We start from the raw sequence: 23,113 nt of genomic DNA, 5'->3' as shown, positions 1-23,113 counted from the left end.
GGAAAAATTGCTAATAAAATCTGCATCCATGTTACAAAGAATTTTCTCCTGGAAAAAGTGTCATGTGTTTAAACTGTGGTAGCAACACACATGTATGAGCAAGGAGCCTGAGACAGGCACAGCCCCAGCTGGCCATCCTCTCTTCTGGTTTTCTCCGATGAACTGCCCAAGCAAGAAGTAACTGCTTCTTTAGATCTTCTTGGCCTCTCCCCACACCTAAATCTAGGCTCTAGCTACAGCCAGAAAAATATTTATAGAGGTATGGCCATATCACTGTCTGTTTTCAATCACTCTCATGGAGCGCCTCCACCCGCAAAGTGAGGTCCTGCGTACCAGGATAGCTAACAAAGGCTCTCCAGGATTTGGTCCTCACCACCCATCTTACATGGGAATAGGTCCAGATGAAATGTCAGAAAACAAAATACCAGTGGCGGAGACAAAGATAAAGGTCTGTCTCCTCCCACATAAACAAGATCCAGGGATGAACTGTACCTCCACTGTGGCCAGGTCCTTCACCCTGTGCTGCTCCAACGACTACTTCTGCCTCATGTACCAGATCACTCACCGCTCAGCCAGCCTTCAGGTCTGCATTCCAGCCAGGGAAAGGGATATTAAGGGTATACCCTTCATGTTAGAGACACTTTCCAGAAATTGCACATGCCATTTCAAATTATATTTCATTAGTCAGAAGTAGTCACCTATGCACATCTAGGGAGACTGGGAAATAAAGTCATTATTCTGGGATTACTTTATACTCGTCAACAATGGAATCCTTTCTTTCTCCGTAGTTGGCTATTATTACCTGGCATGGGCAGGTCTCATGGAGGGAAACCAAAGAAGCCACCTGACCCTGAAAAGATTCACGGAGATTTCTTCTTCCTGATGCCACGCCAAACCAGAACCCTGTTCTCCTGGACGGGGTTCCCCATATTGTTCTTTCTAAAGCTAGTCATGATAGCCTGAATGTCAGTCCTCATTGAGAGAGAGAGTGGAGCCCTCCACGTGGCTCTTCTCTCTGCATATACAGAAAAATCAAGAACAGCAGCTCTAAATAAAGACATGCACAGAAATCAAAATGAAATAAGGACTTGCCAGCTTTGCAACACTGTTTTTCTGCTGTCAGCATCTTCTAATATGTGGTCTTTTTTTTTTTCCTTGGTCTAATAAATTACCTACCTTGAGAATTTCCTTTACCTTGCTGGATTATTCTTGCTTTGGTCATCATTTGTACAGGTGTGGCAAGTCCGTGAAAACCAGGTACGTCTTGCCTGGTTGGCTTGGCTCTGTGGTGGAGCTTCAACCTGGGAGGTCAGGATTTGATTCCCAGTCAAGGCTTGATCCCCAGTGTGAGACGTGCAGGAGGTGTCTGATGGATGTTTCTCTCTCATCATTGATGTTTCATCTCTCTCTCCCTCTCACACTCAGAGCTCATCTCAGGATATCCAATATACTCAAAGAATTTTCCAATCCCAAAATCAGGACATGTTGTCTGATAGTAAAATTAAACTTAGGAGAACAACAAAACATCATTTTAAAGTCATGGTAGACACCCCCAAAAAAAGAGAGAGGATCATCATAGAAACTGTTATGAAGGCATATTCACCTACAGTCCCCACCCACACTCAAGGGGGAAAGTATGAAAGGCAATTTCCCTTTCTATTTTCAGAAATCTCTTACAGCCACTTAAAATCTAATTCAGGGGCTAGCAGCTTCCTTATCCAAGAATGCAGAAGATAATAAGAATTGTTTTTTGTATCTTTTTCATGATGAGATCATGTCTCTCTGAGCACCTCACAAGCCCTTTGGCCCGTAGGGACTGCAGTGTGCATGCCCTGGTCTGCAGCAGCAAACACTGGGCCCTGCACAGGAGAGATACACAGTTACACCACAGGCTGGAGCAAATGAGGTCCATGGATGCCACTTACAAACATTAATTAGGAAGGGGAGGGGAAGAATTGGCGGGAAGAAATGTGCTGGGAAGGGAGTTTAAGAGTAAGACCTCACTTTGCAGGTGGAGGTGCTCTCCTCTCATTCTTCATTTTCCTCTTTCATATGTAATCCTAAGGCTTTTTATGTGACTATAATCCTACTAGATAGTTATTTTTGCTTTTTTTATTTTTAAATCCATATTTAAAAGGCAAAAATGTCCTCAACAGGACCTGTTTCATATAGACTTCCTCATACAATGGATTTTTTCATCTAAATTAGTTTGTGCCACAGTTTTGCTAAAAACATGTATTTAACCTTCTGATATCCTTCTTTCCATACCTATTCTTGTAGTCAGAACTTAATTCCTATTCTTGTAGTCAGTTCCAAAGTATTTTATGCTTAAGTTTCCTTTTTCATGAGTCTCTCCTCAATGGGCAAGTTTTGATTTACAGGTTCTTCCTAATCCATGGATATTATCTATAATAATAAAAGGGGTAATGTGCTAATTAGACCAGACATCATTCAGGCCATCCTTCCCGATGAAGCCAGGGCTGGAGGAAAGCCAGGGTCCTGGATGCCAGAGGGAAGCTGGTGCTGGCAGCCAGGGGAAGGAAGGCATACTCTTGCATGAATTTTGTGCACCGGGCCTCTAGTGAGTCCTGATTTCCTTTTCTCCTCTTCAGAGTCAATTTCTTTCTCTCCTTCAAACAGATTGTCCTCTATTTGGCAATCATATAGTCAGGAGGCCAGGCAAATCCTTCAAACTTTTACTCTAAGGCAGTTGGAACTTACAGAGGTGGGATAGTCTTTGATGGGTTGTGAAGAGTTGGGGGGTGGCACAAAGACCATTCACCTGCCTCCCTCTTGCCTCACTCTGAAAACCATTGGTTCGTTCCTTCCTCGGCTTGGCCCATCCCTTGTAATACAGTAATCTTTCCATTCAATATATGTCATTTGAATCACAGTACAGACCACTCTGGGAAGTTTTGCGCTAATACATTAATTTATTGAATAAATATTTTACTGAGTTCCCACCATCAGCCAAGCACTCTTTTGGGTAAAACTCAGGCTATCAATAGGAACTTGGTCAGCGACTAGAGAACACACTCTGTGAGAGTCAGAAAAGCCTCTGCCTGGGGCAACAGCAGCCCCTGTTACTAAAGCCAGGAGAAGGCCTGGGCTCAGAGTGAATGAGCTCTCACAGAGGCTGAGCTGACCCTTAGGCCAGGTGTCTCATGGCCTCAGGAACATTTCCAGGACCTTCCCTTTGTCCATCTTGCCATCGTTTGTGAACATTTAACCAGAAACCTTTAAGCCGGGAAGAACAGGTTCCATCTTATTCAAGCTAACCGACTCAAGCGTATTCCTTCTTCAACTGCTCTAGGTTTGTTGACCCTCTGATGACAGAAATTAGGGGCAGATTGTCTCTACAGCTCTGGTTTATTTGCCAGACTGTTATTTTTATCAATTCTGATTACCATGGTCGGGGAGGGGTGCTTGCGTGGTATAATTGTTACTACAGAATTCTAATGGGAAAGCATGTGACGGAAGATAGAAAGCTATGTCCTCAAATTATAAGGTGCCAGTATACTCCTTTATTTATTCATTTATTTTTATTCACATTTATGGAATGCTTACTATATGTGTCTACATGGCTGGCCTGGTGCTAGGGAGAGGGATGAAAAGGTGCCTAAAAGGTAGGCGGGTCTGCAAGGAACTGCAGCGACCCAGGAAAGCCAGAGACAATTCCACCCGAGCTGAGAGAGTAGCTGGTGGGGAAGCACAGAGGGGAACTAGTTCTGTCTGCAAAGGGGGATCAGCAAAGGCTTCCCAGAGAAAATGAGCCTTCGGTGAGTTAGATTTCCCAGTCACATACAGTTAAGAATAAAGCCAGGGAAGCAAGGGAAAGATACAGCCAGCTATTAGAATCTTGGAGGAAGGGGGAAGGGGGTCCTCTTTCAAATAATTTTAAATCACTTTAGCATTTCTATCGTTTCCTTTTCCAGGTTTACTAGCTTTCACCCCTACAGTCTCCCCATATCTGATTGGAGTCGGCTTTCCCGCCCTACAGAGGTGATAGAGTTTTTCCAACGATGCCTTACAACTGCTTTCAGGGACAGGGATGAGTTCTTCTGCCAGAAAACAAACAGTAGCAGACAGCACCGCGAGACAAAGCAGCATCTATTTACCGAAGGACCTGTTAACCATTTCCCCCTCCTGTTCATCCCCCCAGGTCTTGGCGGGAGACGGGTCTGGCACCTGACCTCGGGGTGTCCATGACCCCGGTGGTTGCGCCCCATCAGCAATGAAAGGGTTATCCGGCAGCCGCAGCCATCACCACGGAGTCACCTGCGATTCCGCCTGCGACTCGCACCACCACCCGGACCGCAAGCCATACCTGCTGAGCCCCGTGGAGCACCACCCGGCCGACCACCCTTACTACACTCAGCGCAACTCCTTCCAGGCCGAGTGCGTGGGCCCCTTCAGCGACCCGCTGGCCAGCAGCACCTTCCCGCGCAGGCACTACAACTCGCAGCAGGAGCTGAAGGACGAGTGCGCCCTCGTGCCCCGCACCCTGGCCACCAAGGCCAATCGCATCCCCCCCAACCTCCTGGACCAGTTTGAGAGGCAGCTGCCGCTCAGCCGGGATGGGTACCACACGCTGCAGTACAAGCGCACGGCCCTGGAGCACCGCAGCGACAGCCCGGGCCGCATCCGCCACCTGGTCCACTCGGTCCAGAAGCTCTTCACCAAGTCGCACTCCTTGGAGGGCCCAGCCAAAGGCAGCGTCAACGGGGGCAAAGCCAGCCCCGACGAGACACAGACCGTGCGGTATGGCAAGCGCAGCAAGAGCAAGGAGAGGCGCCCCGAGCCCAAGGCGCGGCCCAACACCTCCCCCAACACGTCGCCGGGCTGGTGGAGCTCAGACGACAACCTGGACAGCGACATGTGCATCTACCACTCTCCGTCGGGCGTGATGACCATGGGCAGGTGCCCTGACCGCTCGGCCTCGCAGTACTTCATGGAGACCTACAACACCATCAGCGAGCAGGCGGTCAAGGCCTCCCGCAGTAACAACGACGTCAAGTGCTCCACCTGCGCCCACCTGCCCGTCAACCTGGACGCGCCGCTCCTGAAGAAGAGCGCCTGGTCGTCCACGCTGACGGTGAGCCGCGCCCGCGAGGTCTACCAGAAGGCCTCGGTGAACGTGGACCAGGCCATGGTGAAGTCGGAGTCGTGCCAGCAAGAACGTGCCTGCCAGTACCTCCAGGTACCATTGCTGTCGGGTGGTGGATGTGCAGAAATTGTACCTGCTGATTGTGTGGTGTCTTCTCCTGGGTCTAGTACTGGCTCTCCTGGGAATTGTCTGCATGGGAGAAAAAAAAAATTGTTTAACATTTCTGTGGCTAAGTGCTCTTATCAGGAAACAAACCTGCTACCATCTTCATCTAGTTATCCTGAGTTACTAGATATCAAAGTGCTTTGAAAAGCACACCCGCATAAATGCAAGGAGTTATTCATGTTTTGAGTTCTTTTGTCTGAAGGATCGTGGGATCAGAGAGGAGAGGAAAGGGGAGTCTACACAGAATTTTAAAATAAATCCACCTTTTTACAAAAGTCAACAATGACCTTGGGAATTTTGGAAAGAGTTTAATTATATCTATCTAGAGTTGTTGTTCATTTTTGTTTTTTGTTTGTTTTATTTTTAGTTGTAAAATTCTGCCTGGAGTTATTAGTTTGGGGAAATTGATCTGTCTTCACCATTGTAATTATCATACCAATACCAACACTAACCACACTCCTACCTGAGCCCCCACTACCCAGGGCACAGGGAATGGGGGGAATGCCCCGAGCACTGGGAAGGTGGAGCTGGAGCCAGTTTGGGGACCTGACAAGCACAGCTGCAGAGACCTAGGACCGCAGAGAGGAGGAGGAAAGGGGGAAGCATCCACACAATACAATGCAATTAGTGTCAGCGTGTAAATCCTACACACGTACAGACCCACCACCGGCTGCTTCTCTGCCACAACCTCCTCATGCTTTCCTACTGCCCTCTAGTCACTTAAACTAGATTTCACCTGGATAGAAAGAAGAGGGGAAGAGTATTTCTCTTCCCTACTGCCTTCCTCTAGTGTTGTCATTTTTCCTACGACACAACCCTTCATAAGAATGACCCTCATATCCTTCCTTGTTACAGTGTCTGTTTTCCTCTTTCTCCTACTATCCCCATCTTTTTAAAATGTTTTTACTGTACTATAATCATTTCCCACTCTAATCTTAAGAAGAAATGCAAGAAAAAATCTCTTCCACTGAGAAGTTTATCGTCTTGCTCTCTTCCTGACAAAACTGGTTCCATTGGACATGTGTCTACAAACCCTGAGAATATTCTAGGCTGTCAGTCAGTGGGCAAGGTCAGTGCCAGAGCCCTTCCCCAGACTTCAGAAGAAGCCACCAACATGTGGGTAGTTTTCACAAACACTACACAATTACATGGTATATTGCCTAAATTAGAGCTAAGGAATCATTTAATCCAACCTCTTCATTTAGCATATAAAAAAACTATACTCAAAGAAAGGTAAAGACTTAGTGGCATACTGTTAGTGTATGGCTATGGTAGGACTAGAACCCACGCCTCTTTATTCATGGAAATGACCATTATAGGAATTATATCAGAAAACTTTAGAACTGCCTTAAACACATAAATCTCATCCATCACTGAGAATAAAATACTTTGGTAAGACTATCTGTCTTGAAGAAAGAATGGATAATGAGATAGAAGCCCTAGAATATGATATTTTGTCTATAAAGTTTCTGTGACTAGCAGCAAAAATAGAATAATTTTTTTTAAAAAACTGGACTTTAATAAATAGTGATGAGATTAGATACTCTACATGCATCTGGAGCTAGCCTTTGTTAGTAACAAAATGCTTCCATTGTGTTGCATAATTGCCTATGTTCTTCCTACCTAAAATTCTTTTCTCTTTTATTTTTATACCATTGTGAAGTAAAAAGCTCAAGTAGTGGTGAAAAGTAGAAAGAGAGAGAGAGAGAAAGAAAGAAAGAGACTAATATTAATTGAAAACTTACTATGTACCAAATGCTGTAGCAAACATTTTCATATTAATTCTCATAATAATTTTGAGAGCTAGATATAATAATACTCTGTTTTTACAAGAGAGAAAACCAAAGCTTGGAAATATTAAGTGATTTAAAGATATGTGGCCAGCAAATTATAGAACTGAGATTTAGACTTAGATGTATGTGATGCAAAATAGCTCTTTCCTATATACCCAGCACAACCTTGGAACCAAGGGCATGAAAATGGCGAGCAAGGAGAAAAAAATCTTTGAAGTAAACATATTATTTACGTTCTTTAGTAAAATGAGAATGAAAGCTTGAAGGTTTAAGTATAGGATTTAGCACAGGCATATTAGTGGATCTCCTATCATAAAGATTTGGAAATTCTACTTTCAAATTATTTACCTTATTTTAAGCCAATTTTTAAATGAAATATTTGAGGCTTACAAAAAGGTATAAAAAAAGTAAAATACACTCCACTTATACATCATTCAGCTATAGAAATAAAACATTAATTGCAATGGATCTCATACGTTCCTGCCTCAATCCCACTTCCCTCCTTTCCTCCTCAGAGTAATCACTAACCTGATTTTGATACACAAGGCACCTTTATTTTTAATTCTGAAATTATCAAAATATTGAAAACATTTAATACTTTCTGTTCTATACTAGGCAATAATTAACCCTAACCCAAGCTAGTTCAAGCCTTTAAATATAACTGAGAGTAGAGTTATACTTTCTTCAACAAATTTTGGTATTTATTGGGCTCCTATTCTGTACAAGGCTTTCAAACTGAAATACGGTGAAGTAGTAGTTTAGTGAGTAAACTAAATGTAGAACAGTGCGTTCTTCTCAACCATTGTGCTGATGTCGAAGAGTTCCTCTACAAAGAAGGGAAGGTGCTGGACATTCGCAAGGGGAGGCAGGAGAATGGGCAGCGCCTGAGAACTGGACGTTCTCTCCAGCTCCTGTCTTGCGTTAGAGGAAAAGGAGAATCTGCTGTCCTGTGCAAGCACCTCTCAGAAAGATGGATGTAGCCGGCTCCTGCCAGCTCCTAGGGGATAATTCCATTCGTAAGCTCATCCTTAGAAGCAAATGTGCGGAATTCAAGAGAGAGAGGATTTTTGTGTGTGTTTTTCTAGTTGCATTGTTTTAAATACCAGCTAGTACTGAAACTGGATTTCCAATGTGTTCCATTTCAACATCACAGGGTTTAGTGGACAAGGCATCGAGCTTTAAATAAGAGGGTCTGTGTTCTAGTCCCTACTTACCACGAACGAGTGATGTTGATGCTGCTTGGGGCCATTATTTCAGCTCTTCAGGGTCTCCTTCCTCGGCTATAAAGGGAGACACTTGATCGAAAGGCCTGTGATCTCAGTCTACATCTTTAAACTCCTCAGTTACATATGCAGAGCACTAATTAAAGCAATTTTCCAGAGCCTGGAGCTCTCACTTAATAAATACCTACCAAAAGTGAATGTTCTCCCAATGTTCTCTAATTTGCTCTTTAAAACCGAAAGGTATTTTACAGTCGAAGAAACTGAGATTTAGTAAATTAGGTTAAGTACCTTGCCCAAGGACACACAGCTAGTCCATAGCATCATGGTGGGTCAAAACTGATGTCTGCCTGAAAAAACCTGAATTCTTTCCTTTTACTATGCCCGATCCCAACCCCCTTCCAAATATGAAACAGAGGAAGTAGCATATATCAAATGCTTTTATGTGCTAGAAATCATACAGTATCTCATTTAGTACCTAAAACAACTTTGTAAAGTATTACTGTTTACTCCAGCTTACAGACAACAAAACTGAGGCGCAAAAGATTAAATCATTTGCCCAGGAATGCATAGATAGTAAGTGAAAGAGCGAAGTCTTGATCCCAGATTGGTCTGAGTCTCTAATGTGCTTCAGAAATAGAAATAAATGTGTTGGGGCTTTTGACCTGATGTGTGTGCCTGCATGTTTATGAAATGTGATCCATCTTAGACAAGCAACAGAATGACTGAAAGGTTCCTAATTTGATTCAAGAATGAGCAAAGATTAAATTAATAGTCACCAAAAATAGCATCTCAATACTAGCACAGTTCTGATTCTCCCTTTGTCCAATTATCACTTAGAATTAATTTAACATAGGCCATTGCTGTGATTATATAGAAAATGAGAGGTCTGTAGGTATTTGGCCTCTGTCTGACATTGATTTCGAAATGAAATATTGTAGCTTGAAATCATTGCCAGTTCCAGTTAATACAATCAATTGGTGATAATGTGCTCACTCACAAGCTGTTGGTAGTTTTTTTTTAAAAGGACTCCTTTTTTCCCTCAATATTGTTATTTTTAAATGTCAAGAATCAGATGTCTGCTGTGTAGAATTATTGTACCACTGCCAGTGACTGTCTGTATCAGGCTTTGGATCAGGGACATGGATTTGAAGACATTAAAACTGTTTAATTCTCAGTTGAGATGTGGTTGGCTTTTATACATTTGGAATAGAGCATTTATGGCACATCTCAGGGTAAGTGCTAATAGTTAATAAAATAGGAATGGGATGAAAGGAGTAAAAGGAGCTTTTGTTGTGGTTTTGTTTTTGCTTTAAAAAAGCAAGATTCTTGGTTCTGTATATGCGTCTTTATGTAAACGTTATATGTTGAGTGACTGGTATTTAAAGCCATTCAGAAGAGCAAGATTTTAGATTTCCAACTGTTAGCCTAAAAAAACAAAATCCCTTCAAATCATGGATTTTGCATTCATTCAGCAGCAGAAACAGGAAAAGAGAAAGAAAGCACTCTCCGGTAGAAGTAGAGAGAGACACAGAGAGAGGGAGAGAGAGAGCAAGACAGACCCGAGAAAGAAAGCACTCACAGAGATGAAATTTTAGGAGAGCAACATGATCGACCTCTTTAAGGCTGAGTGGGTTTCTTCAGTTTGTGTGCAAGTTTCAAGAAATGGAAGGACTGACCAGGTTTGGGTACAACTCTTTTATTACTTTGTATTTGGTGATAGTATGTTGCTGGTTTGGGTGGTTTGGGGTGGAGGGGAGAAGGAGGATCGTTTTTGTTATTTTATTTCTACTCTAAAGACTGAAAGAGCTAACAAACTAATGTATGTGCAGATGGTAAGAAAACAGGTTGATACTTCGGACACCCACAAATCTGTGTCCCCACAGGGGCTTTGTAAAACCTTTAATTGACACAGATGATCTAAGGTGCCAGGTGCTATTAGAGGACATTAATGTGGCTAGTGATTGAAATGTGATAAGTCGTTTTCCTTGACAAGAATCCTGAATGCTTACTGTTCTGTTGCAAAATTAAAATTTCTGGATGGTTGAGGGGTTGCGGGGGGGGGGGCAAAGGGTGGGGGGCTGCTGGTTAAATAAGACTCCACAAAAGATCACTGAAGTATCATTCATAAAACAGGAACCCAGGATTATTTTTCAATGCAGGTACAACTGTTTGTCAACATTTTGTTCAAGATTATTTTAGTCTTTGCCCAGTGAGGTTTTTCTTTCCCTGGCTGAGGCTTTTCTTCCTCTTGTTTTAGAACAATTTAAATTATACCGAATCAACTAAACTACTTTATGTGAAATGTGTGACAGTGCTGAGCAATTCTGCCAGTGACTTTGGTTACTGTAAGGTTTCCTTACTGCCTTTTTAAAACCCCCATCAACTACAGTAGTTGATGATTTTCTTTGTTGTTGTTGTTGTTGTTTTTGTTATTTAAATTGCTTTAATAATCCAGCAAGGAGTGTCAGAAATTTTAATGTATTTCCTCTTTGTCTTGCACAATCTTCTCCCTATTTGTCACTGATCTCAGTAGAGAGGTTCTTCTTTGTCGATTGGAAAATGAGGCTACTCCTGCCTGATGCTAACTTTGAATGTAGAATCAGTGATCAGGGGCCGAAACCTCACAATTCTCTCCCGGGTTCTCTGCAATTCTCACTATCGCCCATATCCAAGTACTGGGGGTGGTGGGGGAGACAACTGGCAAAACACTGTGTGAAAGCAGGGCTCCAGAAAGACTCAGTGGTGGTAAAAGGAAGACAGAAATGAAATAGAAAAAAAAAAAATAGGGTATCTTTCTTGGAGGTTGTTAAAGAAACTTTATTATTCTTGGTCTACAATTTCATTATTCTAAAGACATTTTCAATAACACCAAAAGTGCTTGGTTATCTTATCCCACAAGGTCCAATCTACTATTGGTAGCTTTAGCATTGGTTAGCACTGAGTAAAAGAGGAACACTAGCCTTAGGTCTCTCAGTAGACAGTGGATTTTATTTCTTTGCTCCCTTAAATCCTTCTAGGGCAGTTTGCTTGGATGAAAATTAAAGATAGTAACCTAAGTAATAATTTACCATCCTGTAGAAAAATATTTATCCATAATCTCTGGTCCATCGAGATCATGGCTTTACACAACTTTACACAAACAGTGATTTGTAAATGGTAGAACTCATTATATTTTGTTTTGTTTTGTTTTGTTTGAGGTTTTATAGGAGCCACTAAAAACATTGCAGTGTTACCAAGCTGACTTTGATTTGGTGACTAGATTGTTTGTTTGTTTTATCATTTTGATTTTTGGTTTAAATGTGACCACCTCTTAGTAGATTCTTGTGCTCATTGAGATGGAATTGAATCAAAGGAAATTTCATTTTTATAGAGCTAAACAGTTAAAATTACAAATATGGTTCAAACTATAGCACCTCATTATTAATAGTTAGATTATTTTCTGTCATTTGCTAGGGAAGCTTGGTTTTTTAAAAAATGAAAATTGGACTGTTTAAGTAAAATGAGATTACTATTAACAAGCCCATGAAGAGTTATATAATCTCACCTGAAATTTTGAACCTGTAACTTTTCCCACTGGATAGCAATAACATGCATGCGTGACTTCACATCTAGGGCTCATTTACCTGCTTCTCAAGACCATTTTGCCTCACCCCCTGCCTTCTGGCCCCACCTCTAATAACTCCCATTTGGAACACATTATGGCACAGGGAAAATTCTTTTACTTTATTTTTGTAAATGCATATTTAGGTGTTTTTATAAATACTTATTCAGAAACCACAGTTGGAAGGGGTGCTTTAATTTTTTTCAATGAATCATTTATTCTCCTTCAACCCAGTTCTCTCTATTTGTAGCTCAAAAATAAAGATATAGAGAATGAATGTATCCATTGCTGTTATTCCATTAACAGAGGTAAAGGAGATAATATAGTGTAAGGAGAGACATATCATACAACTCCTTCTGTTACCTTTGACCAATTTCTTATTTCTACTATTTTTTTATTCTTTTTTTTTAAGAACATTCATTAGGAAACAATGACCAAGGAAAGGCCTCTTCTGATTTTCTAATCTTTTAAGTGTGAGAATATATAGAATTATCATTAAACACTGGGTAGTTTATTTTTCATTTTCTAAAGTTTGGCAATATGCCCTACCTTGTTTCTATTTCTAAGATAAAGAGACTTTTAATTACATTTGCAAAATAAGTTTTCTAGATAAGTAGATCTTTTCTTTTACGTTTAGGTCACTATATTCTATTAGTTAGCGTCCCTACTCATTGTTCTTACAGAATTAGGAAACATTTTACAAAATTTAGGCTTGTGATATCACAGAACTGTCTATGAAGCAAAATAATGTGGAGTCCAGGGTAGGTGTATATTGTGTGCATGTTGCAACCTATAATTCTATGGTTACAAATGGCAGGTAGTATTTTTAACCTCAAAATAAAGAAATGAGTATGTTTTTTTCTCTTATTCCCATCAGTCCTTCCTGCACTCCAACGGTTTTATTAAGAGTGGACCACATGCCAAAGGAGAACAAATGGAGATGTGATCTTTAGGCACAGCCGCAGAGCCCTGATACTGGATTTCCAAGACAATGCTCTTCTGGCTGACATCTTCCACTCTCTTGGCAGCCAGTTCTCCTCACCTCTCATGTCACTGTCCTAAGATAAAAACTGTTAACATATCTGTAACCATATTGTCCAAATGTGACATGTAGGAGAGAATTATTGGGCAATGAGACCTTTACATCAGGGCAACTCTAGAAAATATGTAAGGGAGATGACAAGGGCTATAGTCTGACCTCTTGGTCATTACTTTCAAAATGAAAAAGTAAGTAAGTGCAAAAAACATCTAGCTCTAAAGTTGGAAATACTATATGAGGCATTATACACTGAGTGGCCAGATTATTATGATCTCTGAACGCATAATAATCAGGCCACTCAGTGTATATCCTATATAATAAAAGGCTAATATGCAAATTGTTCCCTCGACCAGGAGTTCGACCAGCAGGCAGGCTGGCCAACCGCCCATGTCCCCTCCCCCTGGCCAGGCTGGCCGGACCCCACCCATGCACGAATTCATGCACTGGGCCTCTATATATATATATATATATATACACACACACACACATACTGAGTGGCCAGATTATTATGCATTCATAGATCATAATAATCTGGCGACTCAGTGTATATATTGGCATCCATATGGGTAAAAATTAGCATAATACCACAATGGTTTCTCAATTTTGTGTATGCATGAAAATCAGCTTGAAAGTGTCTATAAAATGAGTCTTTCGGGCATCAAACCAAGAGATTCTGATTCTGTACATCTGGAGTGATTCTGTTACAGTGATAAATCCAAGAACCACACTTTAACCCAATTCTAGGGAACGAACAACTAAATTTATCATTTTACCTACTGAAGGGGGCAGTCAATCCTAACAGATGAAAACATGGGCTTTAATATTGCCACTGACTTCCGACATGACTTTGGGTTCTCTCTACTTAGTATTTCCATTTCTGTATCTGAAAAATGGGTATAATAACACAGCCTTTGTATTTGTTTAGGTGTTTAACATTTTTTAACTTTAAATTTTTCTAATAAATAAAAAATCTAGTGTTAAATGTTTTGAGTTTACAAATCCTGAGGTTAACATGCTTCTCTGCTTCTTCATGTGATTCATGTACCTTCCCACTTTTTCTTTTATATTTTGCTGAATCGAATTTCCATTAATCCACAGTCTGAATCCATGGTAAAGTAAAGCCCTCTCCCAGCATTGGATGACAGTAGGTCTTCATCACAGAGTAGATTTTAGGCTTCTTCATCAACATGCCAACTACACATAAAGCTTTGTCTACAAGTGAAAAGATCATAAAGGGTTGATCTTTTGAAAGCTTAACATCAGTGGGTCAGATTTTCCCATGCCTTGATATTTACTGATGGAACACAATTCTTCTAGCTTCCTCAAGGTTTAGTTTGTTCAAATAAAACCTCCTTTTATTTTCATACCTTAAGTCTGTCAAGACACTGGTGCCTTATTCCAGGAAGCTTTGGTATGTCAACAGGATAATTTAACTAACAGTAACAGCTATGGGGATTGTCTACAAGGGACTCTATCTACTCTTCATACTCTTCATTGCTTTCTTTTTGGCTTATCCAGGTTCTCTGAGGAGTGTTTCCACCCTGGCAACTTTCATAGGTGGGTGTTCTTCTGTCATTGCTAGCAGATGACAGAAGCTCCTTGTCCGTCACCCTTCTTCACTCCTGCCCAAAGTCCCTGATTAATCTTCTCCATTCTCTAAAGCCAACTACATCATACTTATAAGAAATTCAGACAAAGAACATGAACATCGAAGCCAGTTCTCTCTCAGGAGCTCTTTCCTCCACAGGACCATGGGGAGTTCAGACTTTCTCAGGCAGCCACATACTCCCTATCTCACCTGCTTCCACGTTACCACTAAAACAATAATGTAGTTCATGGGAAGAATGAACTACAATTTAATAAAATGATGACTCCTAATTGTGAAAAGTTGAGCAAATAGTTTGCCATTTTTCTTTATAGAAATGGAAATGACTGAAGATAAAGATCCTCCTGTGGGCACCGTAGGACTCCTGTAAGGTCACCCAGGACCTGCAGCCCACACTTAGAAGGCTCACTGCTAGCCCAACTTGGATTATGGGCATAGGTCTTGACTGGTGACCCCTCCTGCAGTGAATACATACAGAGAGAGGCACGCTCCCGCAGGACTTTGCCTTTAAGTCCCTTAAAGCCGTGGTGGGCAAACTGCGGCTCACGAGCCACATGCGGCTCTTTGGCCCCTTGAGTGTGGCTCTTCCACAAAATACCATGGCCTGGGCGAGTCTATTTTAAAGAAGTGGTGTTAGAAGAAGTTTAAGTTTTAAAAATTTGGTTCTTAAAAGAAATTTCAATCATTGTACTGTTGATATTTAGCTCTGTTGACTAATGAGTTTGCCGACCACTGCCTTAAAGGATCCTAACTACTTGTAATCCTTAGAGAATTTGTCTTTTTTTTTTTTTTCCTTCTCCTCTTAACTAGTAGAAGTTTAGCTGGCTTTTCTGTGACTCAGGAGGTGTCAGTGAAAGTAACTGTCATTTGTTTGCAAATGAACGCTGAGCTTTCTGAAAATGACTCCCATATAAAATCTTTCCCCCATAACACTCCTCCAGCCTTCTAGTTGATTTTAGATAGTTTCCTGTTCTCCCACCTCTTGGAAGTATTCCATGGCACGCTGAGCAGACACTTTTAGTCAAAAAAAAAAAAAAAGCCTATAAATAGCTGATTTTCCTACTTGCTGCCTTCCCTCTGAGTCTTTCACAAAGGAGGTGAAACAAATCCACCAGAAACAAGAACTCTCTGTGAGGGGTGAGTGGCAAGGCTTATGGAAACTCAGATCCATAGGCTGAAAATTGTCGTGTAGGTTTGCCATATTTGACTTATGCAATCATTGAACAGAAAAAGAAACATTTTATTTCATGCTAGATGATCTCAAGAACTAAACAATCAATCAAAAATATCTCATATGAGCTTTCATACTACTTTAAAAATATATATTTTTACTTTCATGCTGTTTTTTTAAATCCCCAAACCAACTATATTTATTAGCTTTTATTGGTAAATCTAGATAACCAAGTCCTATAGCTATTTCATGACAGGAAATTTGAAATTTCTATTATAAGGTAAGATTTGGAATAGGAAACCATCAGTTTACAGATGAGGAAACTGAGGCCTGGAGAAATTAACTGGCATTCTCATGGCTTCTCTGTTGTAGAGGGTCATGCAGAAGCAGGGACAGTAAGAAGTCTTCCTCTTATTCAATCTGTTAGCGTTCCTCAATCTTGTAGCACAAAACATTCATTTATCTTAACTACTAGAGGCCTGGTACACAAATTCGTGCATGGGTGGGGTCCCTCGGCCTGGCCAGCAATCTAGTCCTATGGAGAGCCCACTGCCTGGGGGAGGGACCCTGGGAGTTTGGCCAGCCAACCCCGCCCCCAATCAGGGTGGAGGGGCTTGATTGGGGGAGGAGGGAAGAGGGGCCACAGGAGGTTGGGAGGGGCCAATAGGGGCCCAGATTGGACCATTTGGCTGCCACAGTGCCCGTCATAGCGACCCATCATTCTGGTCTTTCTGGTCGTTGTGCCGTTTGGTTGCTGGGCTTTTATATATATAGATATACTCAAGAAATTCTGCCTCCTGCCCCACCCCCTGCTTTTTTTACTTTAGGCTTTGGGACTAATTTGGTTGTGGCTTAGTCTATTCTGTAGTTTCTGGAGAGGGCATCTCGTTGTGCCTTTCTTCTTTATACACTCACAGTGAACATGCACAGTCAATATAAGCAGTTATGGACAAGAACTTCAAAGATCAGTTAGCTCAGTGCATTTTACACTTTTAACCAGGGGTCCTCAAACTTTTTAAACAGGGGGCCAGTTCACTGTCCCTCAGACCGTTGGAGGGCCGGACTATAGTTTAAAAAAAACTATGAACAAATTCCTATGTACACTGCACATATCTTATTTTGAAGTAAAAAAACAAAACGGCAAAAACACCCGCATGTGACCCACGGGCCGTAGTTTGAGGACGCCTGCTTTTAACCATGGAATTTCTTGTTTGTATAAAAGAATTTAAAACAGAGCTACTCCTAATGAAGCAATAAGAGGAAGAAAAGGAGGATTCAAATCCAAATCCTCTCCCCGCATCTACTGCCCTGCATCCAAGTTTTCCTGGGGTGGGGAGAAATTTCCCCCACACACACAATTTGAAAACTATTGCCCGTTCCTTCCCCAATAAGCAGATCTAAGCTATCAAAGAGAGTTTAATGACCCAGGTAGGCGGAGGGGATAGTCTGTATTGACTCTTGATAAATCTAATAAATCAGAAGACCCTGATAAAGTCCAAAAAATGTTAAGTAATTATCCCAACCTTGGTAAGTTTAATTCATTGCTCTCCCAGACTGCAGTCCTGGTGCCATGTCCTTTATGAAAACACAACTGAGCATGAGTTGCCAAGAATTCGTGATTAACTCACACTATAGAATCACTTCTTAGCTATAACAGAAAATTATTTTATTAATATTTTTATTGATTTCATAGAGGAAAGGAAGATAGAAACATCAATGATGAGAGAGAATTATTGATTGGCTGCCTCCTGCATGCCCCCTACTGGGGATCAGGCTCACAACTCTAGGCATGTGCCCTAACTGGGAATGGAACCTGGTCCATAAGTCAAGCTCAACCACTGACCAGGCATAACAGATCATTCTTATGTCACCCTCATACCCTATTCCTCAGCTGTGACCCAGAGAAAGGAATTAACTTTTCTAAGAACACACAGGCCCCTTGATTTCCAGTCTAGAGCTCTTCTATCACATACTGGGATGCAGTTCATGATAATGAATGATGTCAAGGAGAGGAAGAAGATGAAGGAGGAGAATGAGTAGAAAGGGAGAAAAAAAAGGACTATAATTTATTGAGAAAGTTCTATGGCCCTATGCTTAAACATATATTGTCCTTATTTCTGAAAGTTTGGAAGTAATTAGTGTGCTCAAGATTATGCTGCTATTAAATGACAGAACAAAGATTTAAAACCTGATCATCTGATTCCAAAATCTATTCACTTTCCACTATATCATGCAGCCTTTGCTGTGTAAATAGTCCCTTTGATCTTTTCCTGCAAGAATGTTTCTTGATGAGAATTTATTTTAATACCAATTTTAAAACATTATTAATTATGGTTAAAAAACAGATCCTACCATTGTGCTTAACTGTAAATCCAAGTCTAGTTTGGAGAGTGGTCATGTTAGAAAGCAAGTAATATATGAGGTTCATTTGCAAAGTCAGATATATAAAATGTTAAATTGTATTAGAACAATATCATTTCATGTAACAGGAAAATTATATCTCAACCTATGAAAGAACCATTGCTCAAGGCTGTTTTTGCTTTTTTGTTTGTCTCAATGAGAAACAGTACTATTGGCCCCTTGAGACTGCCAGCTTGATTATAGTTATAACATTGTTAAAACACTACAAGGTTATATCTGAATAAGCACTGTCTTCCAATTTTCTATCCTTTCCTTGGATTAACTTGGGAATGTTTGCTTCTATAAGAAGTAATTTCATTGAAATGATGAGGAAGTAAACTAAGGATCCCCAAATATGATTCCTCTAAATCAGCATGACTTTATATTTGTCCTTTAGGGAGACCAGACAGTTATTTTCCAGGCATACTGTGAGCCAGAATTCTGGTTGGTGCATGAACTCCTGTAATCCAGATTGTTAACTAAATATTGGAGAAATTCACCAATTTTACTCTCTGATAAATCATTACTCTAAGTCAGAAGGAAAAGAGATGTTTCCCTAAAGGTACATCTTTAGAATGCTTGTAAATTACCTTATAAAAGTATAACCAAATCAAGTCATAGAATATCCAGGACAGAGTACTCATGTGTGTCAGCTTAGAGCTGGCTACCTATATCCAATGCATAAACAGTGCTATTCACAATATTAGTAGAAACTGAATTCCTCTAATAAATAATCATACAGAATGTTCAAACTTTTTAAGTCCATTAAATAAGTGCCATATTTAATTATGAACTTGGAAGTCAATGTAGTCTTTCTTATCCTGCTTCTCAGCTTATTTTGAATTTTTCCTCATGTACATGTAGTTCATTGCAGATAATTTCATGTTCTAGCAAGCCCTTATTTAATGCCCTCCCCTATTTGTTTAATGAAGTTAATTTTAAGTAATGGATACAGGCTTAATATGTTCCACAGCCTTCACTTTCTCTTGGTTCAAGATTTTATAAAATATCCCCATGCATAAAATAAAATGTTAATAATTCACTTAATAGGGCTTTGTAGATGATTAAGAAATGAAAGAATTCCCTAAAATTAAACCATGCCAATTTAATCTCATTTATGTTTTTGAAAGGTTTTATTAGATTAATGAATGAATAGAACTGTAGCAATGTCTTTCTTAGTTTCAACCAGTGAGGAATCCACCCAAGTATCATAATATATAATCCCTTTGCATCGTCTAAAGTGTAGAAAGAAAATTTTTGTTGAATGATTTAATAGAACTGCCATTCTCAACAAGTCTTTCATTCAACCAAGATTTATTTAGCACCTGTTCGATCGACCCAGACTGAACTCCAGGAGAGGTGACTAGATACTAGTAAAAGTGGGAAAGGGCTAAAGACCAGCTTCGTGTAAAGAACAGAACTTCTACCACCAGGCAAGTGCATGGAGGATAAGACTGAGTCCCTGGTTGACAAGATGATATGGAATCATTTTTTTCTAAAATATTCACATTTCCCAAAGATAGAGAATATGGTCCAGCCTAGAAGCCAGGCCCAAGCAATTTAACACTCTGAGCAGAATATTTCAGGATAAGCTATGGTGTGAGGGTGACACAGAAGACAAACAAACTCCCCAGAGAGCAGAGGAGGCGTCAGACTCCTGTGTCCAACAACCAATCTGCTGGCCCTGGAGGCAGCGGGGCTGCCCAGGCCCTAGAGAAAAAATCTGGACTGTAAGCAGAGCCCTGTCGGGGAGGGAGAGCATCCTCAGCATCAGCACCAGGCCCGCAGGAGGCGCTCGCCTGGATTCTGTGGGCAGCAGCAGCAACACTGTACCCAGAAAATGGAGATGCAGTGGGGCTGCCCTTAAAGACATAGAAGTTCAATGGCATGAGAAAAGCAGAGAAGGCAAGTCCAGAGATAACCCCTGGGAGTAATGAGTGGGTTTATTATTACACCAAAACCTAACTGCATCCCCAGATCATACACCTGAGAATGGAGCTATTAGATCAGGAAGGGTTTTCTAACAAAGGCATCAGATCTCAAGTAAGATGAAGAGATTCTTGTTATTAAAAATGTGTAATGGAAGGCTGGGTGAACATCTCAGGGGTGGAGCGAAGGAAATTTCCCTATTTGGTAAAATGATGGCGGACGGCCCATTGGATTCCTTTTAAATCAAATAGTCTAGTTTCTGTGCTGGTAGCCACTAGCCTCATGTGGCCATTTAAATTTACATTAACCAAAGTTAAATAAAGATGAAAATTTAGTTGCTCAGTCACAGTAGCCACATTTCTAGCACTCAGCTCAGTAGCCAGGTATGGCTGGTGTTTACCATATTGGACAGCACAAATATACAATATTCCCATCGTCACAGAAAGCTATTAGACAGCATTCCTCCTCTTCTTTTGAGTTGGTATTGTGTGTGTGCCTATTTTAATGCACTGGTTTCTACTAGATTTGGGGTTTGCCCTGAGGAGGCGACATCCTGTTGTGATGTCTCAGTGCTCAGCAGTGTCAGAGCTGGCCAGTACTTCTCTGGGTGTGCCAGTGGCAGAGGAAGGCTCAGTGAGAGTGAGAGCTGCCCTGTGGGAATGCCTGTTCCTCCACTTACCCACTAGGTGGCATTAAATAATCCAGTCCACCACTCTTAGCTTCTGTTTCTTCCTTTGCAAAAAGACTCACCTCGTGGAGTTATTTCGAGGAATATATTCTATAAAGTACCTAGTTTTCAATAAGGACAATCAACTTTCACTAGAAACCTGAGGATTTGCCCAGATTCTCACTGAGCATTTACCAGCCACCCGTTATGCACGTGGAGCATTGTGCTGGGCGTGTCTTTGTTCCCCTGGATCTGCCCTCAGCCCTGGCACAGCCCTTCCAGGAGCCCTGCTCTGCTCCTGCCTTGTATTGTGTGCCTGACTCACATTAGCCAACCGGGAAGTACCTAGAATAATATTTCCATTCACACTCTGAGATTTGCACTGAAGCTCTGTCTCGGACACTAAGCCTCATCTGTGATTCTCCTCCTTATTTATAAATGAAGCCTGCAAAGCATTCCTCCTACTCATAGTTATTTGAAAATTACAATGTTTTGGCACCTGTAGGAGCTGAGTCTGGGTGCAAATGGACTCAGAGCTTGGCAAGGCTTAGTGATTTCTGTTCTGCTACAGCCAGTCACACAACTGGTGCCAATACGACAGGCCCTCTCCCCAGCCATCAGGCATGGTTAGCACCTTACCTGAGATACTTCTGTCTACATCACACTCTCCTGCCTTTGATCGAAAGGCAAGAGCTTTCTAGAGAGACCCTACTTGCTATGGGTTTTCCAAGGCAGTGTTTACATTAACCCTATTCACGAGGTGAGTGAGTCTCACACCTTACCTTTGCACACTAAAAATTTAATTTATGGGTGTCCATGTGAGACTTAAGCACACTATTCTGAGTTGTAAATGTAATTACCTATTTACATAATTGGCAGTAGTCGAACAGTCGCTGGGATGTCCTTTTGGAAGTAGATTCTTGTTTTGGGGAAACTGGTTTAACCAAACATGTGCTGTCTGGTCTCCTTTGTTTACTTACCAAGCTTCAAAGCCATGTTTCTCATATTTCTCTCTGAAACCCAGTGTTCTTTAGCCATATTTGAGACCTGGGGAGAGAGAGATACTTCAGCCCAGAAAGACATGAAATGGTCACAAGCCAGTTGAAAAACTTTACTTTTCAGAAAAGGCCTTTCTAGAAAAGCTTACTGAGGCAGGAAACCCTAATGGAGACCCTCAGAGGGTTTCCAGGCCTGGAGTGTTCGTGGGGAGGTCACTCAGAGTTGAGGCAACCCAGGAGCAGAACTGAAGAGCAGCTTGATTGACCCCTGAAGTCATCCTACCTTGAGAAGACCCTTTGGTGGGATAGAGAACAGGGAGGGGTATTGAGGAGAACTCAAATGCAGAAAGGCTGGGCATACCTACCTACCTAATTCAAGTGTTCTTAGACTGGGCTGTGGAAATGTAGGGTGGGCAAGAATAAACTCTAGGGACTCAGTAAATTCTTGATACTACATTAAAAATTTGGGAGGGGTGTTTTATATTCATTTTGCTTGGGAGAAAAGTTCTTAACATTTATCATATTCTCAAAAGAGATAAAGAGCCATTAATCATGATATTGTTAAATATCATTGTAGTTTTTTTAATTAGGTAGTTTTCAAAAAAAACACCTTAAAATTGATTACTTTTCTTCTTTCTTATAACAGTTCATTAGAAAAACCTTTTGGTCATGACCTTAGAATAATTTGAGGAATGTGCAGTTGTTAAAGAGTTGTTGTGGGAGCATATTACCTGAAATAAGTAGATTCTCTGTTGGAACTTGAATATCCTATTACAAAGTAAAGCTTATACTAGGATTTACTGTGAAGGAGCTTTTACTGAGTGATCAAGTAAAATAGCAAAAACAGGAGGATCTGCCATGTACAAGGGTTGAAGCTGAGAGGAGAGAGGAATTCAAAGATTTGTAAAATAGTTCCTACTCTCAGAGAGTTTACAGTCAAGTGGGACACCACATAGTTAAATAAATATAATACAAGGCAAAGTAAGAAGTATAAAGATACCTGAACAAAGAATATGGGGTATTTAAGAATAAGAATCCCAACCTGAGCTTAGGAAAGGAAGGGTAGAGGACAAGAAAGATTTCCCAACTGGAAATGCTGTATCTCTGAGAGAAGAAGAAATAGAGTGCACACGTCTACACAGTCCTTATGTTAGCAGCCAGCTCAGTTCAGAGTTTTGCAGAACAATCAGAGAGATTTAAAAGGTGGACATTTTCATGGGTCAGAAGTCCAGGCACGGCCTGGCTCAGCGGAGCGCTGTGCTCAAGGCCTCCCAAGGCTGAAATAAAGGTCCCAGCTGGCCTGGGCTCTTATCTGCAAACTCTGGGGAAGACTCTGCTTCAAATGTGTTCAAGTAGATGGCAGAATTCAGCTCTTGTAGCTGTGCACCTGAGGTCCCTTCATCTGCCAGCCAAC

At 41.1% G+C, this 23,113-nt stretch overlaps 1 protein-coding gene across 14 annotated transcripts in view; it reads left to right on the top strand.

The window, feature by feature from the left end:
- Nucleotides 1-4,234: 4,234 nt before the first annotated feature.
- DLGAP1 (DLG associated protein 1) overlaps nucleotides 4,235-23,113 on the top strand; it is a 240,626-nt gene continuing 221,747 nt past the window's right edge. For 5 of the 14 annotated variants that reach the window (XM_054724209.1, XM_054724204.1, XM_008159961.3 and 2 more), the window contains exon 1: nucleotides 9,428-9,520. In XM_054724209.1, coding sequence (XP_054580184.1) covers nucleotides 9,428-9,520 — 93 coding nt within the window. Of the gene's footprint in view, nucleotides 5,201-9,427; nucleotides 9,521-9,892; nucleotides 9,974-23,113 lie in introns of those variants that run through there. The other 9 variants (XM_008159985.3, XM_008159969.3, XM_054724203.1 and 6 more) reach the window with 3 other exon arrangements.

This window comes from Eptesicus fuscus, chromosome 12 (assembly GCF_027574615.1).
Source record: "Eptesicus fuscus isolate TK198812 chromosome 12, DD_ASM_mEF_20220401, whole genome shotgun sequence".
In the NCBI taxonomy this organism is placed as follows: domain Eukaryota; kingdom Metazoa; phylum Chordata; class Mammalia; order Chiroptera; family Vespertilionidae; genus Eptesicus; species Eptesicus fuscus.
The sequence above is the reverse complement of the archived record's forward strand: the minus strand, read 5'-3'. Positions and strand labels throughout refer to the sequence as shown.